Source organism: Ovis aries, chromosome 20, assembly GCF_016772045.2.
Source record: "Ovis aries strain OAR_USU_Benz2616 breed Rambouillet chromosome 20, ARS-UI_Ramb_v3.0, whole genome shotgun sequence".
Taxonomy (NCBI): Eukaryota; Metazoa; Chordata; class Mammalia; order Artiodactyla; family Bovidae; genus Ovis; species Ovis aries.
In genome coordinates this window covers 19,883,238-19,909,279 of record NC_056073.1, presented here as the reverse complement: position 1 = coordinate 19,909,279, position 26,042 = coordinate 19,883,238, and the positions used below count along the sequence as shown (strand labels likewise).

At 43.7% G+C, this 26,042-nt stretch overlaps 1 protein-coding gene across 10 annotated transcripts in view; it reads left to right on the top strand.

The window, feature by feature from the left end:
* The window catches only part of PLA2G7 (phospholipase A2 group VII), a 38,720-nt gene that overhangs the window by 1,581 nt on the left and 11,097 nt on the right, over window positions 1–26,042 (top strand). For 4 of the 10 annotated variants that reach the window (XR_009597576.1, XM_060403223.1, XM_060403219.1 and 1 more), the window contains exons 2-8: window positions 11,427–11,569; window positions 17,244–17,365; window positions 17,816–17,960; window positions 19,854–19,947; window positions 22,447–22,515; window positions 23,481–23,607; window positions 24,938–25,051. Coding sequence is in view for 9 of the 10 variants with exons in the window: in XM_060403223.1 (XP_060259206.1) it covers window positions 11,461–11,569; window positions 17,244–17,365; window positions 17,816–17,960; window positions 19,854–19,947; window positions 22,447–22,515; window positions 23,481–23,607; window positions 24,938–25,051 (780 nt within the window). In the remaining variant the exon portion in view is untranslated. Of the gene's footprint in view, window positions 1–103; window positions 246–11,426; window positions 11,570–16,383; window positions 16,462–17,243; window positions 17,366–17,815; window positions 17,961–19,853; window positions 19,948–22,446; window positions 22,516–23,480; window positions 23,608–24,937; window positions 25,052–26,042 lie in introns of all 10 variants that reach the window. The other 6 variants (XM_060403224.1, XM_060403218.1, XM_027958354.3 and 3 more) reach the window with 4 other exon arrangements.

Below are 26,042 nucleotides of genomic sequence, written 5' to 3'. Positions count from 1 at the left end.
TACGAAGGAGAAGGGGCAGGGGAAGGGAAATGGGAAAGGGATGGCTTTCTGGCCACCAGAAGGCACTGGTGAGCTGCCAGCATTCTCCGATTTCCTCGCGAAGGGCTTTCTGGTGGACCTGCTGAAGCTGGTGAGAGAGCCCCGTACTTGGCCTTTTCTCGCCGTCTCTGCTACTCGTCGCATATCGGCGCTGAATATCACCCCCATCCTCGGCCATTTGTGCAAGAACTCCTGTCACGGCTGAGGTGATGATGCTTTTCGTGTAAATGGACCTTCTTACTCAAGCCGTTGAGGGTGAAGGGCTAGTGGAGTTGAGGGGGCAGTGATTACTTTGGTTCAGCCACTCCTTTTCCGCGGGCTTCCCTGGTGGCTCAGTTGGTATAGAATCCGCGGGCAATGCGGGAGACCCGGGTTCAGTCCCTGGGTTGGGAAGATCCCCTGGAGAAGGGAAAGGCTATCCGCTCCAGTATTCTGGCCTGGAGAATTCCATGGACTGTATAGTCCATGGGATCTCTAAGAGTTGACTGAGCGACTTTCACTTCACTCCGTTTACAGCTGAGAAATTATCGCTGAGGTGTGAAAGAGTTTGCCCAGCATCTGGAGGAGTTTCCAGCAGGCAGAACCCTGGGCAACTGGTTCCTCATTTCTCCTCCACTGTGTATCTGTACCTTTTAAACTTCAGTGGCGAGGAACACGTGTTCCATCACCCAGTTAGCTTTGTGATCCAATACAGTTTACCACCATCTTTGAGGCTCTCCCTGTAGAGCATCAAGGAAAGAGCTAACTAGGTACCTGGGCAACTGGAGTGGGCCCTGAGAATGCCAGCTGGTGTTAGGAGTCTGTATTCCTTACCTTGACATCTTAGAAAATGGATATTTCCTGAAAACAAAGACCATCCTGAGGTTATTTAGGATCATTCGGAGGATCAGCCTGAAATTTTTTTCAAGACCCTTTTGATAACTGAGGCCAGACTTCTTGAGACATTGAGAAATTTCCATAAACGTGATCACTGAAGACAAAGTAAGGAGTGAAGAGAAGCTGAAGGGAACATTTAGCTCTAAAATCATACTGTTCCAGAATTTCTAGATCTTTTTTTTTTTTTTTTTTTTTTGCTTTCACTAAGAAAGCAACTCTTTTTCTTATTTAGAAAGGCTAATCATATCCATTTGTCAGTATTTTCAGCAGTAAGGAAACTAGTTTAAAAACATATAAATGTAAGTACAGTCAGCAGTAACTGCTATGAAACGGTTGTGAACATGCAGAAAACGTAGGCTTTCCTTTTACCAGAACTTCCAGAATTTTGAGAAAGCTTTGTAGTTTGAAGGGACAGGCCGTGGATTCTTACTGCCTTTCTCTATGAAGCCAAGCACCTGTTCAGAGTCCTGTCCTTTGCTCCACGTTACAGGGATGACTCATAACACACTAATAGACACAGTCTAATAGTCTATATATATAAGCTTGTAATTAAAAAAAAATAAACATAGCAGTTGAGGAGAAAGAAAAACTCTGCTATCTAAATAGGTATCAATTGAATTAAGTGGGCTAGTTGATTCCTAGTACAAACTTCATTCATTCCTTCATTGACCTCAAGAAATCTTTATTGAGCACCAACAACATGTCAGGCGCAGTGAGTATAGCAATGCGGTCTCTTTTCTCATGGAGTTCACTTTCTAGAACCAAGGGATGAGCAAGGTCAGTTTGGAAAGGACTAGATGTTTTAAAGCAAATGGGGGAAAAATGCTGTAACAGAGTACTGGTATGTGTGTGTGTGCATATATGTGTGATGGGCTTCTGGACTGGGTTTTTAAAAGAGACTTTCCTGAGAGATGGCTTTAGGATGAGCCTCCAGGGATGGACAGGCAGTTCTGGTGGAGAGAACCACAGGCACACAGGGCTGGAAGCTAGCTTGATTTGGTCCAGGCATAGCTGAGGGCAGTGAGTCTGCAGAAGGGAAGGAGGAAGGTGGCAGAGGCATGAGGCTGAATCCAGGTCGGGCAGAGACTTGGAGGCTGAGGTGAGCAGTTTGGACTTTGTTTCAAGTGCAGTGGGTAGCCTTGAGTGGAGGCAAGACTTGGTAGATTTACATTTTTCTCAAGGGTTCCTCTGGGAGTCTGTGGAGGATGGGTAACAGGAGGAGAAGAGGAGAGGTGATGAAACTATCTCCAGGTATATTTATTATGGAGATTTACCAGAGTGTGGGAGCAGTCTGTGTTTTGGGGCAGTATGGGAAGTCACTTCATGTTTCTGTCTCAAATTTCCCATCTGCATAGTGAGATGACATTGCTCTGTGTGGTCCACTCATCTTGCAAAAACAAATAAGCTAATGAATATATTCTTTAAAGTAAAGCAGTCCTATTTGCAAAGCAGAAATAGAGACACAGACATAGATAACGGCTGTATGGATACCAAGCGGGTAAGGGGGCGAGTGCGAGGAATTGGGAGATTGGAGTTGACACTATACACTATTGATATAAAATAGATAGAATAAAATAGATATAAAATAGATACTGTATATAAAATAGATAACTAATGAGCACCTACTGTAGAGCACAGGGAACTCTGCTCAATCCACTGTGGCGACCTGAATGGTAAGGAAGTCCAAAAGGGAGACAATATATGTATAAGTGGGTTTCCCTGGTGGCTCAGCAGGTAAAAAATCTGCCTGCAATGCAGGAGACACAGGAGGTGCGGATTCGATCCCTGGGTCAGGAAGATCACCTGAAGGAGAAAGTGGCAACCCACTCCAGTATTCTTCCCATGGACAGGAGCCTGGTGGGCTTTAGCCTGGTGGGTTACAGTCCAAAAGGTTGCAAATAGTTGGATGCAACTAAGCACAAGCACCTGTGCATAAGTATAGCTGGTTCATTTTGCTGTACAGTAGGAACTAACGCAACATTGTAAAGCAGTTGTACCCCAATAAGAATTTAAAAATGAAGTAATGTAAGATCTTGTTACGATTCTAATATGCTAATATTATGCTACTTTGAATTCCTTGTGCTTCATTTGCTGAAATTTTATACCAGTTTCAATGTCTTTTTCTTTATTCTTTTCAATAAATATAATTTACTAAACATAAAAAAATATTATGCTCTGCCCAGGGTGTTGAAAACCTAAACCAAGAATTACTAATGAAACATACCATCATAGAAGGCAGGGAAATTAATGCTAACATGATAGCCAGTTTGCTTTTTAAACATATTCCATCAAAAATTTTAATGTGGGATAAAAGGTAGTTTATTAAACTGATATTCAGCACAAATTAAAATTCAGAAATGAGCAATGATGGTCAAAAAGCACCAACATCCAGTTATAAAATATATAAGCCCTAGGGATATCACATATAGCATGATGACTATAGTTAAAAATACTGTATTGTATAGCCAGCTTACTTTTTTATTTAATTATTTTTTTAATTGGAGTATTGTTACTTTATTTATTTTAGCCAGCTTACTTTTAAAACTTTAATGTGATCAGATAAAATTCAGAATAGAAGCTAGACATGGAAACTTTTTTTTTAATTTAGCAGACTTATCTTTGTGCTGGATATGGCTGGATACAAATATGTTTGTGTGCAAAGATCTGTTGCCAACTGAAAACCTTTACATGACAGCAGAATTTCTGGAGGGGGCTGGGAGTCAGGGCTGAATAGGATTATTTCCCTTAGCGAAGCGGCCTCTCTCAGAGGAAACTCTTGAATTTTCCCTAGTTGATCACAGTTTCTGGGGGCCAGGCAAGAGTTTCAAAGTTGTTTACCAGCTGCGGTAGGCCTGACCTTCTCAGCAGCCAGACAGTTGAGAAAATCTGTTTCTCTTCCCTGCCTCATTTTGACACGCAGCATACTAGAAAAAAGGTGTCTGTCAGAGGGAAATAGAAGCCTTTCCTCATTTACATCTTGTGCAATGCAGTTCTTAGTGACTTAGTGGTTCCCCAGTTAGCTTCCCCTTGCCAGACCTTATTAATTATTGATTGGTCGGCTCATCTGAATATCAGCTTCAAGTGGCCAGACTGGTGATTCAAATTGCAGACAAGATGTGACCGTAATTCTAGAATCTGTACGCTTTCTCTCCTGCGTTTTTTACTATCAGAGTTCCTTAGGGTTGAGGGTGGTTAGGGCATCTTTAAGGAAGATGTTACAGTTTCTCCCAGAGGCCACAGCATCTTCTGTTTAACTTATATAATGCTTTGAAATATTGGATTAGGTGCTCTTCTTTAAAAATCAATCGGTTTTACATACAAATATGATTTTCTGGCTTTAACTGAAAAAAAAAAAAAATAATGAAGATCTGGTAACTTGAAGAGGTCATTCCCACATTGACAGCAGCCAACTGGGATACACCTGGACCCTTTCAGATGACCCCATCTACCGCAGCCCCCATCACTATTTTCTCTATTACACAGGGTCCGTTGAGCTCACTTAAGTTACCTAACTGGGAGCCCTAGGGTTAGGGTTATCTAGTCTGGCCTGTCCAATTCACATTCACCCTTATCCAACGCAGGAATTCCTTCTCCAGCATGCTTGATGGTGCTCCGCAGATGTGTGCTTAAACTGCTCCTGTGATAGAATATGGTACTTGTCGAAGAGCTCCAGCTAACAGAGTTCTACAGTCTGGGTCCACGTAGGACTCATTCCTTTTCCATAGAACTGTAGCTGTCATGTGCCATCTGGGTTTCCCCCAGCGTAAACATCCCTGTTTCCTTCAACAGCTCCCCATGTGACTTGTTGCCTTGTTCCCTCATCTGTCTGGTTATTGCTGGGTTATTGTCCCTTTAAGTAAACTTTCGTTTGTCAAAGCCTTTAAAGCTCTACTAGTTCAATGAGATGTGGTTTAACTGGCATGGAATGTACCAGAATGCTTCCAATATGGCTGCAAAGGGCCCAGAGATCTTAGATAACTTAACTGTTTGTGATTTGAAAACCACAGAGGGCAGCAGACATCTGGATATTTGCAAAGTGGAGGCAAACGAGCTCCCATGTTCTTAATATGAGTAGAAGCACGAAATTGGTTCCACAATGGGGAACTGCTGCTTCTTTTTTTTTTTTTGGCCATATCTCTTTTCTTAGGTTGTGAAATGATTGCACAAGAATTGTATCAGCTGTGCCCAGGATAAGAGGCTTTAGACTTTTCTGCAGAAGTGACTTGCATATTATACATTTGTGATAATGTCCATATTAAGTTTTGATTCTATTAGCTAATATGGTAGAAATAAAACAAATTAGTAGAGCAGGTATTGTGTTTTCTCTTTCCTAGTTTCAATAATAATAAGTATAAAGTAGGAAATGTTTGCTGATGCTTTTAAATGGAATTGTATATCTTTACTAAGGTGAAAACTCAGAGTCCAGCTACACCCAAGGACCCCTACCTTTTTCAGAATCCCGGTATGGGACCAGTTAGCTCTGGTAGAATCCTTTTTTTGATAGCAAGCTCTCTCTACATTGTAAGGAATAAATCATAAATTACCTGATTATGTTAAAAGTTCTTCCTTGTATTGACCAGGCATCTACCTTCCTATAGCCTGTTTCAGAATGGAATAAATATTCTTTATTATTAAAGAATATGGTTTATTATTAAAGGATATGGTTTCACCCACATCTTTTTATACCAAGGTCTCTCTATCTCAGCATTCTTTGCATTTTGAGCTATAAATGTCTGTGTTGTGGGTCTGTCCTGTATATTGTAAGATGTTTAGCATCATTCCTGGTCTCTGCCCTCCAGATGCCAGTAATAGTCACCTCTCAGTTTTGACAACCAAAAATGTCTCCAGACATCGCCAAATGTCCCCTGGGGAATAAAGTTGCCCTGGTTGAGAATTGCTGCTGTAGTCTGATGTTCAAGCTGCCTTTAGCCTGTTTCAGAATGGAGTAAATATTTTTCTTCATCAAACAAGGATATAGTTGCCTAGAATGTCACTTATAGAAAAATAACTGAATAAAATCCCATCTATGGTATTCCTTCACTGTTTGACATCTGTAGGGCTTCCATGTGTGTTGATTCTTCTAGAATTGGAATAAATGAAGGGGCATACCATTTTTAGGATTTTACTTCCCTGTGTATAATATTTTTGTGCTGTGCCTATCTCAGAAAAGTAGTGAAAAGATCAAAGGATATGGACAGTTGAAGTCTTGCCAGATTACCATCCAATAATCAGGATGCCTTTTATACCCCCATTAGAATCTCTGGTTTTGCTTTGGTAAATTTGGCACTGTTAAGGAGTAAATAAGTCCTGTGTTCCCAGCTTTTTTTTTACTAATTATTGCTGTCTGTCCAGTTACATCTTTCTCCAAGAAAAGATTATATTGGCTGGTGGTGGTGGTAGTGGATTTTCATACATTGTGATTGTGAAGACTGTGTGTCACTTTGGATTCCCCTGTTGTAAATGTCCAAAGTCAATATTAGACTTTTCAGGATCCTAGTTGTTCAATGTAAATACATTTCTAGCTAAGCTGTATCCCACAGTTGAGAAAAAGGCACTTTTCTGTGAAAAGAGGACTGGGAGAAATGAAAGACTTCTTATGAATTATTCCTCTGTGTTCAGATACTAGAGCCTTATGGTCATCCTCCCAAAGGTCTTAATGACCATCAGAAGATAAAAGAAGCCAGTGTCCCAGCACACCAGTGACTTAGAGCCAATTACAGTAGTTCTTTGTTTGGAAAAGCAAGAAGCGCTGTTTTCCTTTTAGCAACATGGGAAGAGTTTGGTCATATTTACCTAAATTGTGTGACACCTCCACAGAAGATGGGTGGCTTCTTATAATAAAATCACATAAAAGAATAAAACAGCTTACTTTAAGAAATAAAGCTAGAGAAGTGAATCAGAAACCAGAGGAACATTGTTAAGGACCTCCCCCACCAAATACATACAAATATGAGAAATTTAAAAAGATGAAGGGTACTGGACCTTTAGTGGGAGCAGCTTCATTCCATCTGGGGGAAAATGGACAAGAACCCCTCCATGGGGTTTCATGTGCTTATGGTTGCTTAGTACATCTACTAAGCACGTGGTGCTCTGTAGATGTTTGAATGGGTGGATGGTTGAATGAGTGGTCTGGTGGATAGGCTGTTGTGGTTAAGCCAGCACTGTCAAAGGTGAACACACAGTCCTGTGAGCATTGTGGGAAGGGGTGGGGCTTCTGGGCAAGGGCATCATGGGAAGATCCCCAACTAGATTAACTGGAGAATAAGATGAAGAGCAAATGCAGTGATGCATACATATCACATATGGAATTCATTGATGGAGAATTCATGTATCTTTGTAAATCTAAACCAGCGCATACACTGAATACTTAGATACACCTGCCTGCTTAGCAAGAGGGCTCAGAGTTATAGTTATTTGTCTTAAAGTAGATGGCTTCCCTGGTAGCTCAGACGGTAAAGAATCTGCCTGCAGTGCTGGAGAGCCGAGTTCAATTTCTGGGTCAGAAAGATCCCCTGGAGAAGGGAATAGCTACCCACTCCAGTATTCTTGCCTGTAGAATTCCATGGGTAGAGGAGCCTGGTGGGCTACCGTCCACAGGGTCACAAAGAGTCAGACATGACTGAGCACGCACATGCACACACACACACACACACACACACACACACGGTTTTCCGCACTGTTTCTAAGTGTATGGTTTTGTCTCATCTCCTAGATAAGACAGACCCATGCCTGTGCCTGTTTGCCCATTATGTAGCCCAGAGTTCTCAAATGGGGGCAGTTCCCCCCTGCTGCAGAAGTCACTTAGCAATGTTTGGAGACATTTTTGTTTGTCACAAGGGAGGGGGCGCTACCACTGGTATCTGGTGAGTAGAGGTCAGGGATGCTGCTAAACACCCTACAATACACAGAACAGACCCCCATTCCCAGGAATTACCTGGTCCCAGGTGTCAATGATGGGCTTCCCAGTGCCTCAGCGATAAAGAATCTACCTGCAATTCAGGAAACGTGAATTCGACCCCTGGGTCGGGGAAGATCCCCTGGGGGAGGGCGTGGCAACTCACTCCAGTATTCTTGCCTGGAGAATCCCATGTACTGAAGAGCCTGGCCGGCTACAGTCGATAGGGTTGCAAAGAGCTGGACATGACTGAAGAGACTGAGCACGCGTGCACGCACAAGTGTCAGCGATGCAGAGGGTGAGAAATCTGATGCGGCCAGAGCCTGCAGCACTTATGCTGTGCTGACAGCTGGGCAGGACGCAGTTACTGGCTTTTGGATCACTGGGGTCTTTCTTAGAAGGTAATCTTGAGAATCTAATCTACTTTGCTTCCAGTGGAGCTAATCTTGTTTCTGGGGAAGAAGGGAAAAGGGCACTCTGCTTGATGGTTGAGCTCTTTGCTGGCATTTTCTCACCTCATCAACTCTACAAGATAAGGTTGTTTCTTTCATTTCAATGATTAGGTGATTTGGGTTCCAGATACCCAATGACTGGCCTGGAGTTGATCCTTCTGATTGCAAACTCAGGCCCTTCCCATTGCCCAGCTCCTCCCTGGTGGCTCAGACGGTAAAGCGTCTGTCTACAATGCGGGAGACCCGGTTCAATCGCTGAGTTGGGAAGATCCCCTGGAGAAGGAAATGGCAATCCACTCCAGGACTATTGCCTGGAAAAATCCCAGGGACAGAGGAGCCTGGTAGGCTACAGTCCATGGGGTTGCAAAGAGTCTGGACACAACTGTGCGACTTCGCTTTCACTTTCCCATTGCCCAGGGGAACTTCCTGTCCAGATCTCCACAGGATCCACATTCTTCACTCCCCACCTACAGGGCAGGGCTCACTGCTGCTGCAGATCTGATGACTGGGTGATCAGGGGATGAGAGCTTCTGCTCTTAAAGTGGCCGCTAATTTACTGTGTTGTTCCTGCAAGTTGCTTCCCCTCGCTGGGCCTCAGTTTCTTTGTTTATAAAACAACAGAATTGGACTAATTAGTGTCTCCTAACTTCATCTGAACCAGAGTAGATTACCTCCATCATCATCTAGATCACAAAACTGGGCACACTTTTTTAAATTTTTAGATGATTTACATCTTTGTCTGTTCAGTGAGGCATGTGGGATGGGATCTTAGTTCCCTGACCAGGGATTGTAGCAACTGCGTCCCCTGCAGGGGAAGCCCGGAGTCTTAATCACTGAACCACTGGGCAAGTCCGAAACTGGACACCCCCTCTTTTTTTTTTTTTTTTTTTGGCTCTTTGTTGCAATGCGTGGTCTCCCTAGTTGTGGCGTGCAGGCTTAGTTGCTCCACAACATGTGGGATCTTAGTCCCATGACCAGGGATCGAACCTGAGAGTCCCCTGCAATGGAAGATGGATTCTTAACCACTGGGCCACCAGGGAAGTCCCTATTTATTTTTCTTTAACAGGGCACTCTTTGAAGCATGTTTCTCTTTTGTTTGTCATCTTACACTTCATCCCCACTCCGTACCCATGCAGGAACACACACACTCATATTCCACACACTGGGACTCTCTTAAAAGCCTAGTACAATGACTGGCTCATGGGTTCTAACTTGAAATTTTGAAAAACCTACTCCAGTTTTCGAAACTGAAACCAAAGCATACCTTTCTCCTAAAATTAGTGCTCTAAAGCAAAGTCTTCAATCTAACGTTATCCCTAAATTGGACCTAAAATATCTAAGGAAGTTGGAAGTATTAGTTGCTCAGTCATGTCTGAATCTTTGCGACCCCATGGACTGTAGCCCGCCAGGCTCCTCTGTCCATGAAATTCTCCAGGCAAGAATACTGCAGTGGGTTGCCATTCCTTCTCCAGGCGAGCTTCCCGACCCAGAGATTGAACCTGGATTCTTTACTGTCTGAGCCACCGGGGAAGCCCAGCGTATCTAAGAGGGTAGCTTATTTCTGGCAGGAAGCCGTCGATTTAGATTTAGTTGCTCAAGGAAAGAGCTAGGGTTTTGTTTCCTTTCTTTTTTCTTTCCTACTCAAGTGATGCTTGTTCATTGTCGACAGATTAGAAAAGCGCATGTGAGAAAGGAAAACTAAAATCCCCTGTAATCTTGCCCCTTAAATGTAACCATTGAGAATATTCTGGCTTTATATTCATCTAGATTTTATTTTTTCTATTTATGTATAAACGTGCATATTGAGCCTATATAGTGATTGTTTTTTTCTCACATGCCTCAGAGGGTGGGACTGGATAGTGAAGTCACTGAAACCTACCAGTCAGTAGAGGGCAGATAGTACCCCGATGGAGGCATGGCCTGAATGTGCTGGGCAAAGAGGTTACTGCCTTCTGTGCTCCCAGTGGCTCTGCCTCCTGGCTGTGCCCAGATGGGTGAGCTCTGCTTGCTGAGCTGGGAGGTGTCTTCTCCTTTTGCACCCTGGAGGAACCAGGTCAGAGATCACCTCCTTTCCTGGCCCAGGGAAACTTTGGTGATGGTTGGTAATGGCTTTGTGTAGTCAACTGGGAAGATCTCATTGAGAAGCTAACATGGAAGCCAAAACCTAGGAGTGAGGGAGCCAGTTATTTGGGTATCAGAGCAAAGAGCCTTCCTGGAAGAGGGACACAGGTTCAGATTCCAAGGAAGAGTAGGGGTGCCTGGATGCCTGGAATGTTTGCTGGATGGCAAAGGAGGTGTGTGGCTACAGCAGGTATGTGGGTGAGTGTGCAGGAGGGGCTGGAGGAGGGGGTCAGATCTGGAGTCTGTTGGGTACACGCTGTGGAGCCCTTAATGTTACTTTAAGGCCTGTGGCTTGTGCTCTGTGTGATATGAAGTCATCTGGGGACTTTGAGCAAGAGGAATGGCATTGTCACTCCAGCTGCTATATTGAGAATTGACCATAGGCTTTGGGGAAAACCAGTTGGAAGTTACTGCAAAATTCAAGAAGGAGATAGATGGTGGTGGCTTGGACCATTTCCATCACCCCGAAAAGCTGAGGGGGAAAATGTGCAAGGGGACAGATGAGGCACCGATCCAAGATAGTTTTTTGCTGATAAGATGTTAGCAAAGAGTCTTACAGTAATGTAATTTATTATTACCATGTTCCACTGACATTACCGGTTCCACTGACCTCAGCTTCTGCAATATGATGTTTTTACAAATATAGGGAAACATTAGCCAAAACATTGAGGATTTACTATGTGCTTGACAAGCCCATGTGTATGGTTATGATATGTGATTGTTATAATAATTATAGTTGGATGCTCTTCTTCATAACCTGACTAGACTGCTGCAAATTAGGAAACTAGTGGCCAACAAGCTAATATTCCAGCCTAAAAATGTTATTTCTGGGCTCTGCAATCCAGCATGACCAAGACCCCTAACACCCTAGTGCCTCCCCAAAACCTATCATAGAAAATGCATGTGCCATTTTTTCCCAAACGTCTTCTCCCTTCATAACCCATGGAATCATGTTACTAGTCCCTTAATCTCACTGATTAGTCAGCCTGTTTAAGTCCTATTTATTGCATGTCTGTGTTTCCATGTCATTCTTTGCCTTAAAGAAGGTTAAGCTGAAACGGCAGCTCAGCTTCGGAGATGTTACCGTCCAAATTGCATGTGCTTTTCTGCCTCTGCACCTGCCTTGCATTGGTTTATCCTTTTGACTGGCAAGACCTGAATCCAGTTGCCTATATTGAATCCCCAGGTAAGAGGTATATTTGTTCAAGGGCTTGAACTATCCACCTGTTGCCAAATTCGAAGTGGCCCCGGGGAAGTTATGTGTGGGGTTGTCTAAGAAGATGCTGATGGAGATCCTTAATTCTCCTGAGGGAATGGAGGGGCCTCAGTCTTTCTTCTTCCTACTGAACCAAGAGAAAGAAGTGCCTTCTTCTTCAACATCAGGACTGCAAGACAGGGACTTCCCTGGCAGTCCCGTGGTTAAGACTCTGCACTTCTAGTGAGGGGATATGGGTTTGATCCCTGGTTGGGGAAGTAAGATCCCGCATGCAGCATGGCCAAAAGAAAAAGACTGCAAGACTGCTCAGAGGAGGCCTTTTCAAACAAGCTGGAAGCTCAGTTTGCAATCACTGGGGAGAAAGTCCACGCTGCCTTTTTTCCACATGACTGCCATGCCCTCTGGGTATAGTAACACATCTCCCCTGGAGTGCCCTCCAAGGAAACCCCAAAACTGCCCCCACGATGGTGAAGAAGAGGCAGGTGTCTTGATCAACAGGTGTAGTCCTGGTTGATGGTGGGGAGTCCTGGTTGATGGTGTTAGAAGATGGTGATTTAGAGTTTGGATGCAGAGGGAGACAACCTTTTCTATCTAATGACAGGGAAAAGCAGGGACCAGCAGGCACTTGGAGTCCCAGCTGAGAATGGATGTGCATCCCTGCTCTTTCTTACCTTTTGTGGGGAGGGAAGGAGAGGAGGCGACAGAGGATGAGATGGTGGGATGTCATCACCACCTCAATGGACATGAGTTTGAGCAAACTCTGGGAGATAGTGAAGGACAGGGAAGCCTGGCATACTGCAGTCCTTGGGGTCACAAAGAGTCGGACACGACTGAGCGACTGAGCAACAGTGGCAAAAGAAAGGAGGCGGAGGCTTGGCCAAGCCCAGGAGTGGTGGCCAGAATGGGACAGCCATCTCTAGACAGGGACATCTATGACCCCTAAAAGGACCTTGATTGCAAAGTGATTCCTTCTGGAGTCTTGAGAATTCTTGCTAATTCCAGAGAGTTGGGCTCAGGAATTTTCTCGTCTGCTCAGGTAAGCGGTGTTGGTGGCCTCTGAAAGGTACCATACTCTCTGTACCCACTGACCCGTGCACCTAGGGAGACATGGCTTCTCTGGGTCTAGCTATGCAGTGTTGACGGGTGGCTCCCGACTGCGACATTCACCAAAGATCTTTCATAACACAGTGCCTTACAAATCTGGCCCTACTTCATAGCTGGGGAAATGAACACAACAGCGGAAGAGAGACTAGGTCTTCTATGTTTGCATAGAAATGGCCTCTTATCTCACAGGTCCATTCATGCAACTATACTTTCCAGAAAGGTGAGGCATGAGTCATACCTCTTTGGTGACTAACACAGAGGACTCATAATCGAGTTCAAGAGGCCTGCAGCCTGATTATATTCATTCTCTCATTACCTTACCTGTAGGTTGGAGACAGGTGGCATCTTACATGATGAGCAGATTCTTTTACATCATGTGCTTTATACTGGTACAGGGTGGGAATTTCAAAACATGTTCCCTATTCCCCCATGTTTGAAAAAAACTTGAAAGCTGTTATTGAGCCAGCAGAAACTTGATTCATCTGTCATCCCAGCCCATTCATTCTAAACACTCAAAAAAGAATGCATGAATATGTTTTAAATTATTAGAAATAGTTTATTCAATAAAAGATGAAAGTAATATATGATTATTTGTATCGTTCGTACTAAATGAATACATAGAAAATATGGTCATATAGCTAAAAGGTTTATCAGCATGGCTAGAGATGTCCCATTTGTTAATGGAGGACATAAAACCATAAAGAGATGGTCATTTTCCTCACATTTGTACAATCCATCTCCAACCCCAGAAACAGACATTGGGACTATTTGATAAATGAACATCACCAAAAATGTATACTAAGATTAATAGCATACCATAGATTCTAATGCTCCTATTAAAATGAAGTTGAAGAAAAATAGGAAGTGACATCTAAAAGTTCTGAACCATAAAGCAGTATCATCTGGAGAGTGGCCACGCAACCTGGCAAGTCCCCTACCTGTCTCTTTTTTTCCATGAGGTGTGCTGATCGATGGCTAGAGAATGGGAAATCCAGAATCCTATCCATTAGCTATGGGCTGCTGAACCTTTTCTCTTTTTTAAAACTTTACTGAAATGTAGTTGACTTACATGTTGTATTTAATTTCTCCTATACAGCAAAGTGAATCAGTTATACACACACACACACACACACACGTGGCCCTCCAGCCACAGGGCCCTGGAGACCTATACTCAAACCCCAGGTCAAAGTTTTCTGAGACCTTCTCAGGGGTCAGGCGTCCTGGAGCTGGCAGCCGTGCAGTGTCACCTTGGCCTGGGCTCCTGAATGCTGGATGAGGCTTTTTGGTAGAGCAGGTTTTAGAGGACCAGGTTACTCTGAGGTGAGTGGAAAGGTTCCCAGAGCCTGGGTAGAACTGACATCTCATAAGAGGAACCTTGTGCAACATGGAATCTCCCCATGGCTCTAGAACTGAACACTCAATTCCAGAGGTAGTACCTCCCAGGCAGCTGTGGGTTCTCTGGAGCTCCTCACCAAACTGTGGTTTGAGTCCCTGTGGCCACACCATGGTTCCTGTGGGTGGGGGCTGCAGGAGAACCCAGGCTGCTCGTCACAGGCCTGCCCTTCTGTCCTCCGGACTTGAAGTCTTGCTATTACATCATGAAGGACCACTGAGCCGACAGTCTTAAATGGGAGAGAAAAAGCTTTTTGTAATTCTAAACAGACCCTAAAATGTTAGCCTTATAGGGAAAGCTTTTTAAAGAATTGTTTCAGAGGAAATGCCTTGGATTTTGTAACTATACAGAGAAAAATGGTATGATCTAGTGTGCGTGCCTGCTAAGTTGCTTCAGTCTTAGCGTCTGACTCTTTGTGACCCCATGGATTGTAGCCCGCCAGGCTCCTTTGTCCACGGGTTTCTCGTCTGCCTCCTTCAGCGGGTCTTCCTGACCCAGGGATTGAACCCGCATCTCTTATGTCTTCCGCACTGGCAGGCAGGTTCTTTACCACTCACAGCACCGGGGAAGCCCATGATCTGGTGTAGATCTGCTAAAACTCCTCTTTGGGCTTGAGTTTGGGTAACCAGAGTTCGCTAACTCTAGGGAAGGGACAAATAACCTCAGTTGTCTGCCTGTTATAGTGGTCATAACACACCTGTAAGTCAAGTCAGGACACGAGTTTGAGTGAGTTCTGGGAGTTGGTGATAGACAGGGAAGCCTGGCGCGCTGCAGTCCATGGGGTTGCAAAGAGTTAGACATGACTGAGTGACTGAACTGAACTGGTCAAGTCAAGCTACCTTGATTTATATGATCACTTGATCCTTAGAGCTGTCCTGATGGCTGGCCAAGTGACTGTATCCCCACTTTACAAATGAGGATCAGAGAAGGGGGTAAAGTGCCAAGGACAGAGCAGCATAGCTTGTAAGATGTACAAATGGAACCCAAGATAGCATCACTTGGCTCCAGCACCAGGGTCCATTCATCTCAACCACTGCCTTCCTTGGAGCTATCTCCTACAATTCGAACATGAATTGCTGACTGTGTGTCAGGCCAGGTGGTCTGGTACCTTAGCCCAGTGCTTCTGACAAAAGGCACAACTTTTCAGATTCAGTAGGATTGAGATGAGGCCTAAGAGCCTCATTCCCAATCTTCCATTTGATGCCAGTGATGCTGGTCTATGGACCAACTTGAAGTTGCAAGGCCTTATGAGTTGAAAGGCTCATCACTGGCAGGTGTTTCACACACCAGTGTGGAGGATGTAAATGACCTTCTTCTCATAACTCAACACCTTTCTGAGAGATGCCGTATGAAGTCAGATGCCATACATAGCATAGTTCGCCGTGTCTACGTGGCAGAGGCAGAATGTGATAGAAAGCATGAAAGACTGTCTAGCAAAGGGATCACCTCTCACAGTCCAGAAGAAGGAATGGAGCAGGTTAGTTGAATCTGGAAAAGTGAGTCAGATGCATTGATATGTGGTCTCATCATGCTGAAATTAAATGTTGACTTGATTGTGGGTTAGAAAGGAGAACAGGTGAGACTTCAGGTGTGTTGAAGGGTTTTGGCGCCAGAGAGAGAAAATATTTCCAGAATGGGTGGATAAAAGAATATATGCCATAAAGCACTTAACAGAGACGGAAGAGACCCAGTGACAGTGTAAAGTTTAGTTCTGGTCATTTTCACAAATATTTATTGAACTCCGGTCATTGCGCCAGACATTGTGTTAAAGATCCAAGGATACAAAGATATGGATGCAGCTCTTATGAGATACTCTTAGGAGACAGAGTAGTAAAACATAATTTTAGTCTAATGTGATAGGAAGGAAGATAAAATATATATACAGGGAATTTATTTAATACTGAGGGTGAAATGATTAAGTCTGGGGAATCAGAGAAGGTTTCAGAGAAGACCTGATATCCAATCAAGATGTTAAAGGTTGAATAGGAATTTGCCATGGGGATTTCAAATGCAGGGAACAGCATTTACTAAGGCGCAGATGCAAGCAACAGCCCACTGTGTTGCTCAGGAGCACATAGAAAGGAGGTAACTCACAGGGAAAAAGAATCAGAGAGGGAAGCAATGGACCTTCAGATTACCGAGGGTTTTTCTCACAGTGCCCAGAACTTGGGGCTTAACTTGTACACCTATGAATCTCTCTGAGTTTCAATCCCCCAGTAGAGAAAAGAAGCCACCCCACATTGGAAGGCATCAGAGATTTAAATATAACCTACAAACTGCCTTCCAGAAAGATTCCAAAACATGCTCTCTTCAAGGGAAAACAACCGGTGGAAGGAAGGCATTGAAGGATTTGAAGACTTGCCTGGTGAGATTCATACTTTAAATCCTTCCAGAAACTGTGTGAAGGACACTGTTGAAGGGGTCAGGATCCAAGGTGAACAGGATGTTCAGGAGAGATGGCGACTGTTGGGTCAAAAGCACTGAAGGTGTAAGTGAGACAGGTGAACTAGCAGAGCAGAGACATGCTGGAGAGAGGATGCTAAGCGAAAAACAAATGTTAGAAATTGGAACTTGGTTGGATGTAGATGGCAGGGGAGAAATAGTTAGGAGAGTAGCATGATTCCTAGGTTTCTGACCTGGGATCCCCCAGCTATGGAATTCTGGAGTGGCAGGCTGTATGGTTGGAGGGTGAAGCTGGGGATTTGGGAGAGAGTCATGTAATTTCACTCTGGACCATGGGCTTCACTATTCCTGTGGGAAAGTTGTCAGATGCAGATATCCAGTGGGAAGATGTGAGCCCAAATCTGAAATACCAGGTAAAGTTCATATTTAGGGAAACAGATTTAGGAAGTGGTCTTTAATATGCTCTGGATAGGAGTAGCAGGTAAGAGCAAAGATACACGGATTAGGAGGTGAGGATGATCTTAAGCATCTTAGGAGAAGGGGGATGTCGACTGCCATCTTTTTCCTCACCCAGTTCTTCACATACAGAGGGTCTTCAATAACTATTTGTGTATTTTACTAGTTAGTGAAGAAATGAAGGCCCAAAAACTATGGGTGGTCACTTGATTCCCTCCAAGTTTCTTGGCATAATCAAGTCTGGGGAGTCATGGATGACAAATGAAATAATATTGACCTGTTTTCCAGTATGGATCAGTAAGATACAAGCTCTGATGGCTGCTGCAAACATTGGTCAATCTAAAATCCCCAGAGGAAATGGATCTTATTCCGTCGGTTGTACAGACTTGATGTTTGATTACACTACTAAGGTAATGTTTTAATACCGTCTGTCCTTATATTCTAATATTGAGTGTGGCTATGGTCCATAAGAAGGTTTTGAAAACTGACCCTGCTCTCACCTGGGAATGACTCATTTTGTCATTGGTATGATTTCATGGCAAACCTTTGGCTGGTGAAGCCATTCCTCAGGTCACTGCTGTCTTCAGATCAACTTATCTATAAACTCGGTTTTCCCCCCTTTTCTAATGTCTGAAACCAGGCTGCTCATACTTTCTTTTCATTCAAAAAGCATATTTTTCTCTTTCTATTCCTTTTGACTATATTCAATCACCATGGCAACTTATCAAAAAAGGCTCTCTGGACCTCTTCACCCACAATAGAGGTATTTGGGTCCCCACTAATTAAATATGCAAAACAGCTGTTGGAATAGGTTTGAGAAGCAACTTGACTAAAAGCACATTCATTTCCTTCCTCTACAGGGCACCTTCTTGCGTTTGTATTATCCATCTCAAGATGATGATCACTCCGACACCCTCTGGATCCCAAACAAAGAATATTTTTTGGGTCTTAGTAAATTTCTTGGAACACACTGGCTTATGGGCAAAATTATGAGCTTATTCTTCGGTAAGATTTCTGTTGATCCTGCTTTGTAAGCACTAGACTACACGGAAAGCTTGAAAACAGCAAGAGTTTCAGGCAGTTAAAGATCAAAATAGATTGTCTCCAGTCTAAACATCTCTTAAGATGACCAAGTATTTCTTAAAAGACCAGGTAACTATCAGAGAATCAAGGGCTCTAGTTTTGTCTGTTTTGAATATGACAGGGTGGGTGGAGGGAGTGAAGGTATCAGACTTTCAGACAGGCTCCAACATCTCCCTATGGGTGGTCAGATTTTTCTTTCTTCCATTCTCTGTGGGGGCAATAATGCGATGAGAACAGCAATTGGGCTGATGTGACCTCTCCTTTCTCTACTATGTGCTGAAGTGTGTTTTACAGTTGGGCAAAGAGACAAAGAAGGCAGAAGCCACCATACCTTTCCATATCCTAAACCAAGGAGTGAAAGCCAATTTCTTATTTATCATAAATGAGGAAACTCCACTCTCATTCCCATAACCACCCCCAAGGGGCCAGCCTCTCTCACCAAGACAATCCAATGTGGATTCATCACTTAGTATGTCTACAATTCATTAATATTGGCTTTTGTCCTTTATCTGTCTCACCCTCTTGACCTGGTGTTAACTACATCTTCAAATTTCCCCCTCAAAACTACCTACACCTTTTGGCATTCATTTTAAACGTCTCCTTGGAGTTTTCTTAATAGCCCACTTTATATGAGAAATGATGGACATAATTACACGTCTTCATGATGCTGAATAGTTTGTAGGTCACTGCTATAGCAGTCATTACATTCGGTTTCTGTGGGCACATCTCCATTGTGTTGATGAGAAAGCGGAACACAAATAGTTGATGATAATGATTACCGTAATAAGTGAGAAGTGGAGGAAAAGACCATAGCCTCCATTTTGAGCCCTTTACTATGTGACTGGATAGGTGCGCTTTACATATTGTTGTGGTTCGGTCGCTAAGTCGTGTCTGACTCTTTGCGACCCCATGGACTGCAGCACGCCAGGCTTCCCTGTCCTTCACTGTTCCCTGGAGTTTGCCCAAGTTCATGTCAGTTGAGTCAGTGATGCTATCTACGTATGAAACTGAAGTCGCTCAGTCGTGTCCGACTCCTTGCGACCCCATGGACTGTAGCCTATCAGGCTCCTCCATCCATGGGATTTTCCAGGCAAGAGTGCTGGAGTGGATTGCCATTTCCTTCTCCTGGGGATCTTCCCGACCCAGGAATCGAACCCAGGTATCCTGCATTGCAGGCAGGGAAGGCCGTCTACATATATTCCCACTTAAATATGATTCTCACCAGTCCCCCACGAGAGAGCTCTATTTTCCTTCATTTTACTGAAGAAGACTCTGCGGCTCAGCGAGTTCTCTTGACCTGCACAAGGTCAGCAGCTCCTTGGTGGCAGAACTTCATCCAAAGCCACATCTGAGAGTGAAGTCTAAGGTCTCTCCATCTTTCTCTTTGACCTTGATCAAATTAGAGTGAGAGGAGTTTCCCATTTGAAGATTCTGAATCTCAGTATAATGCTCCTGAGGTTTACTGGTTGTTTGGTTTCAGAACATTCCCTTTGAAGTTTTGCCAAGATCTGGGATTGATGATAAGGAGCAGCCTTCCTGAACACACCTCTCAGTAGGAAATGTCTCACCTCAAGTTCAGAGCTGACAGTGAGAACTGATAATTCATGATCCTATGGTCTTAAGAAAAAAACAAGTGATTCATGCCCATGCTTGGTGGTTTCTAGTAGGAGACTTTTTTTACATGAATTTATTATTGATGCATAAAAGAATAAATTCCATCGGTCAGGTTTTTATACTCAGGAGATGTAAGTTAAATTAACCAGCAATATTCAAGTCAGAAAAAGACACTCATTATCACCTCCCACTGCTCTCTAGGTTCAATGACAACTCCTGCAGCCTGGAATGCACCTCTGAGGACTGGGGAAAAATACCCACTAATTATTTTTTCTCATGGTCTTGGAGCATTCAGGTAAAGTGTCAAGAGGCTGAACAATTTTAGCCTCCAGGGATCAATGATTGAATGCATTCCCCCTCAAAAAAAAAAAAAATAGGAGGACAGCAGATTTTGGAGTGTCAGGCTGGTCCTTGTCCTGGGAGGACTTAGAGTTCCTTCAGAATTAGCTGTGATCTGCTCATCAGTCCTTAGCCCTGTCTTTTCCTGCCTCCAGCCCATGGAGACCAGCCTCACAATAGAGGAGAGGGGCGGTTGCAATTTGGGTGGTTGTCTTTCTATATAACAGTATTTACACTCTCAAAATCATTCACTGTATTAGTTCAGGTTCTCCAAGAAATAGACACCATGAGTAGATTAGCTGTGAAAGGCGTGTATTGGGAAATGCCCATGAAGGATAGAAGGGAAGGAGCAGAGAAGATGGGGAGAGATTTCAGCCTGTGATGCAGGCTGGACAGTTAAGAAGGTGATGGGAAACAGAAGGACTGGATATGAAGGGTATGAATGTGGTACAGTTCTAAGAAAAACTGGGCCAGGCTGATGGAGGGAGAGCTTGACCAAGATTGGCTCATCAGAGTTCTGCATCTCATAGGAAGGGACCTATGGTAAACACACGCCATGCTCTGTCACTGGAACCAACCTACAGGAAGCCTTGCTTTACTTGGACCCACTGGGGCAGGAGCTGGGTGGGCTCTAGTCAACTATGGTCTCTGGATCATGACAGGTAGCATGTTTTCATGGCTACCACCCCATCTACTTTTTTTTTTTTTGACATATTCTCAACTCCCTTCCCATCTGCCTCAGGTTTATAAGAATTTTAGAAAAGAAAAAGTGGCTTTTAGCTGGTAAAAAAAAAAATCAGGTAGCATCTGCAGTGAGAAATTTTCACTTGTTTAATTGTAGCCCAACTAGTTACTTGATTCCTATGAGACCAACGATTGGCATCTCAGACTTCGAGGACCACATTCAGCCTGTTCCTGCATCTGTGTATACAGTTTTATCGAAACACCAGCCACACGCATTTACTTTCCCCATTGTCTCTTCTAGTCTTGCACTACAGTGGCAGAACTGAGTCTGAGACAAATAACGTAAGGCCCGCAGAGCTGGAGGCAATTACTCTCTGGCTTTTTACAGAAACGGTTGTGCTGACCCCTGTACTAGAAGATTTTCTCTTCCTGAGTTGGCCTTCCATCATCAGGAGAAGAAAGCATGATACTCACCGACCTCCTTTTTTTTCTTTATGGCCATTTACTCTGGAATACATAATAGGCATGAGTTCCCCTTCGATCCAGTGGTTAAGACTTTGCCTTTGAATCCTGGGGGTGCAAGTTCAAACCCTGGTCAGGGAGTTAGGATGCCACATGCCTCGCGACCCAAACAAAACAAAAGAAAAAACAGAGGCAATATTATAATGAATTCAATAAAGACTTTAAAAATGGTTCATGTTAAAAAAAAAAAAAGAATACATGATAGAAGAAGATTGTGCAGAACCAAGATGTGGAAAGATTCTAAATGTAGTTGCTTATTAGCACATGACTCTTGAACCATCTCCCCCTGTCTAGCCATTTACCTAACAGCTGACTTGTGTTTGGTATTTCCACTGTTTTAGACATGGTTATAAGCACTGAACATGTGTTAACTTACTAAATCCTTATAATAATCCCACCAGGTCCCAGATGTTATAACATCACCCTTCTGCAGGTAAAGAACCAAGGCAGAGGGAAGATGAGTGATTGATCCCAGGTAGACAGCTCGTAAGTGAAGGAGCCAGGATCCAATAACCTGCAGTGGTCAGAGTGTAGGTCCTGTTGTCTTAAGCATCACATTGTACAACCTGCCTATGTTACATATTTTCTTATCATGGCCTAGTAACTGGGACTTCCCTGGTGGTCCAGTGGTTAAGACTCTGTGCTTCCAATAGGGACATGAGTTCAATCCCTGGCCAGGGAACTAAAGTCCCCATGCCACTTGGTGTGGCCAAAAAATGGAAAAAAAAAAAAAACAAAAACAAACACACCTTATAATTATTCTAAAGCCAAAACTTTATTATCTGTCCCCACCGATGAGGACAGAAATGGAGTAATGCAAGTATTTAAAGTCATATAACTAGAAACTTGCAGAGCCAAGATTTAAACCCAGAACTCTCAAAGGCAGTATTTACCGTCACTGTACCAGTGTTTCTCAGCCTTGGTACCCCGGATGCTTGGGACTGGGTCATTTCCTGTTGTGGAGGTAGTCCTGTACATCACAGAATGGTTTTAGCAGTATCTCTACCCACTGGATGGCAGTAATATACCCCACCCCACCCCCACTCCTGATAATGAAAATACCTCCAGACATTGTCAAATATCCTCAGAGGACTAAAATCAGCCCCCTTTGAGAACCACGGCCCTATGCTTTACCCCAGGGCACACCTGCAGGGGGAGTCCTGCCATCCAATTCCCAGGTTTTATTTGTGGATCCTTTATTTGTGGATTCAACTGGTAGTTGAATGCTTCTCTCATTTTTGTTTTGAAGGACGATTTATTCTGCTATTGGCATTGATCTGGCATCCCACGGGTTTATAGTTGCTGCTGTAGAACACAGGTATGTCACTTGGTACGTGGCTGAGCTCTACCTTTCTTAAAGGTTTATACAAAGTACTGTTAGAGGGAATTCCTTGGTGGTGCAGTGGTTAGGACTCATTCTCACTGTCAAGGACCTGTGTTCAATCCCTGGTTGGAGAACTAAAATCCTATAAGCTGTGCTACTCAGCAGGAAAAAAAAAAATACTGGTAGAATTGTCAACTATGATTACCCATGACTGAGAAAAAAAGGAGACTGAATGAGATTGTCATGTATATAAAAAAACAGCTAACATTTCTTGAGTTCATTTTCATATACTATCATTGGGTTCATCATTGCGTTCATTGAGTGCCGTGTTCATATACCATCTCATTTAATCTTCTTAACAATCCTTTAAGATGTTACTATCACTGTTTCAAGGGAGGCTGAATATGAAGCTGAGGAAGGGTTCAGTTCAGTTCAGTTCAGTTGCTCAGTTGTGTCCAACTCTTTGCGACCCCATGAATCACAGCACGCCAGGCCTCCCTGTCCATCACCAACTCCTGGAGTTCACTCAGACTCACGTCCATTGAGTCAGTGATGCCATCTCATCCTCTGTTGTCCCCTTCTCCTCCTGACCCCAATCCCTCCCAGCATCAGAGTCTTTTCCAATGAGTCAACTCTTCGCATGAGGTGGCCAAAGTACTGGAGTTTCAGCTTTAGCATCATTCCTTCCAAAGAAAGAAGGGTAATTTGCCCCAAACTACACAGCTAGTAAGTGGTGGTGCTGGGATCTGATTCGGGAGAGAGTGTTCAACTCCAGGGTCTCCCAGAATTATGAAGACAGAGTGCCTTCTTTACAGGCAACAATGTCTTTTTCTTAGAACTCCCTTGGGGCCTCTTTGATTAAAAAACAATGTAGAGTGGAAGAAGGGAAGTCAGAAAGAATCAAGGACGGGGGTGAGGAACACGAGTGACATAAGTCATTGATTCTGTTTCTATCATAGAGATGGCTCTGCATCTGCGACATACTATTTCAAGAACCAGTCTGCTGTAGAAAGAGGCAGCAAGTCTTGGCTCTATCTCAGAACCCTGAAGCGAGGAGAGGAGGAGTTTCCTTTACGAAATGAGCAGGTACGTTGAGGAAGAGAAGAGGTGGCGTGCTGACCAAAAGATGCAGGCAAAATGATGACATTTGTTTATTTAATTATCTCACATAGGGCAGACTGTGCCCCTAGGTCTCCTTACTTCCCATTCCCAAAAGATATGTCAGAAGGTTCCCTGAGTAATCAAATTCCCTTAATGAAGTACCTGGGTCACAGTAAAAACAAAGACCAACATGGAAATCCTAGCAGATGACTGAATATTCAGAATTCTTTTGTGTTAGAACTAAAGTCTACTTTTTACTGAGGTGATGCTATGCTATGCTATGCTAAGTCACTTTAGTCGTGTCTGGCTCTGTGCGACCCCATAGACGGGAGCCCACCAGGCTCCCCCGTCCCTGGGATTCTTCAGGCAAGAACACTGGAGTGGGTTGCCGTTTCCTTCTCCAATGCATGAAAGTGAAAAGGGAAAGTGAAGTCGCTCAGTGGTGTCCGACTCTTAGCGACCCCATGGACTGCAGCCCACCAGGCTCCTCCGTCCATGGGAGTTTCCAGGCAAGAGTACTGGAGTGGGGTGCCATGGCCTTCTCAGACTGAGGTGATAGAGAATATTATTAAGAGTTCAGGCCTTAGAATGCAACTTTCTTTGTTTGAATCCTGATGCCATTACTCTGCAGGTACAGTGGGCTTATCTTGGACAAGTTACTTATTCTTTTTGTTTTGTTTCCATGTTTTAGCTGTTATGAAATAATGAACATTAACAGTATCTCTTATGAGGCTTTGAGGAAGACCAAGTGAATTAAAGCATGTTATTTTCTACCTCTGTGCCAAGCTTCACAGCTTCCCAGGTGGCTCAATGGTAAGAATCCACCTGCAATGCAGGAGACCCGGGTTTGATCCCTGGGTTGGGCAGATCCCCTGGAGGAGGAAACGGCAGCCCACTCCAGTATTCTTGCCTGGGAAACCCCATGGACAGAGAAGCCTGGTGGGCTACAGTCCATGGGGTCACAAAAGAGTTGGACACAACTGAGCGACTAATCAACAAGCCAAACTTTATAGTGGGTGCTTTTACATGTGTTACTGCATTTAATCCCACCTGCGTTTCACTGAGGTGGACATTATTATACAATAAATGGAAGCTCAGAGAGGTTAAGCAAATCCTCTGAGGACACACAGTGGGTAAGCAACAGAGCCAGGATTTAGACTAAGCGATGAGTACCTGCAAAGCTGGTGCCTGGCTCATTATGCTAGGCTGTGTTCTATAGGCAACTGAATTTTTGTCCTGTGTTTCACCCTCTACACAAGCTTTACGTGTTACAGCTCTTTACTTTGTCATGTCCTACTTCTAATCATCCTCTTAGTTACAGCAACGAGCAAAGGAATGTTCTCAAGCGCTCAGTTTGATTCTGGACATTGATCACGGGAGGCCAGTGACGAATGTACTAGATTTAGAGTTTGATGTGAAACAGCTGAAGGTGAGCTTAAAAAAAATTCATTTTCCCTTGGCCTGGACTTCTTTGTTGCTCTTATTATTGTCTGTTTTACTGCTATAATACGAGGTACAACATGATAAAGGGCTTCAAAAAAAAAAAAAAAAAGAGTACTGGGAAAGTATTCCAAGAGTGAGAAATGCGTTAGGTTGAACTATGTGTACAATTGCCACCAGCCACCTTTGATCTACAAAAAAAAAATTGGTAATTTCATATGTTCGATATAATATAAACAGTGGAAGTATTGTAATTTCTTGGGCAGCTCCTGCATCTTTTTGAGCTTGATCCTGAAACGCTGGTCAAAAGTTTTAGACAAAATGCTGGGGTAGGGTGGAAGCACATCCCAGTGGATAGTGTGCCTGAAGACTCAGAAGTGTGTGGGAGTGTGGAATACAAGGAAGGGAACAAACTAAGATGATGGTCTGTCCTCTGGACTGTGAGTCATTTGTGCCACTCAACTAGCCACTCCTGTCTCCTTGGCTTTGGACATGTGGTCCCCTTGGTCTGATGCCTCGTCCTCCTGACACAGACCTGCTTAATCATCAACCTAAGTCAGGCATCTCCTTATCTCCTTATCCATGAAGCTTGCCTGGGCCCCACTGCCCATCTGGACTGGGCTAGCCATCTACCACACATGCTCCTTGGCACCTCCTTACCTCGTCTGCGTTGTGTATCTGTAACTCCTTCCCAAAAAGACTAGGAATTCGTGGGAAATGAACTGCAGTGCCTGGTGCAGAGCAGGTGTTCAATAAATACTCAGAGTATGGACAAATTAATGAATGTGGAGTGCGGGAGAGGGAGCGATCAGCAATGACATTGATGGTGCCAGTGTGGGTGATGAAGAAAGCCATGAAGTTCACTTGTTTATTTGAGGTTTTTGTTTGTTTTTGTTTTGGTGCTGAAACCAAAGAAGTTTTTGTATATATATAGATAAAACTTATACATATGTTTTATAAGTATATATATGGATATGTTT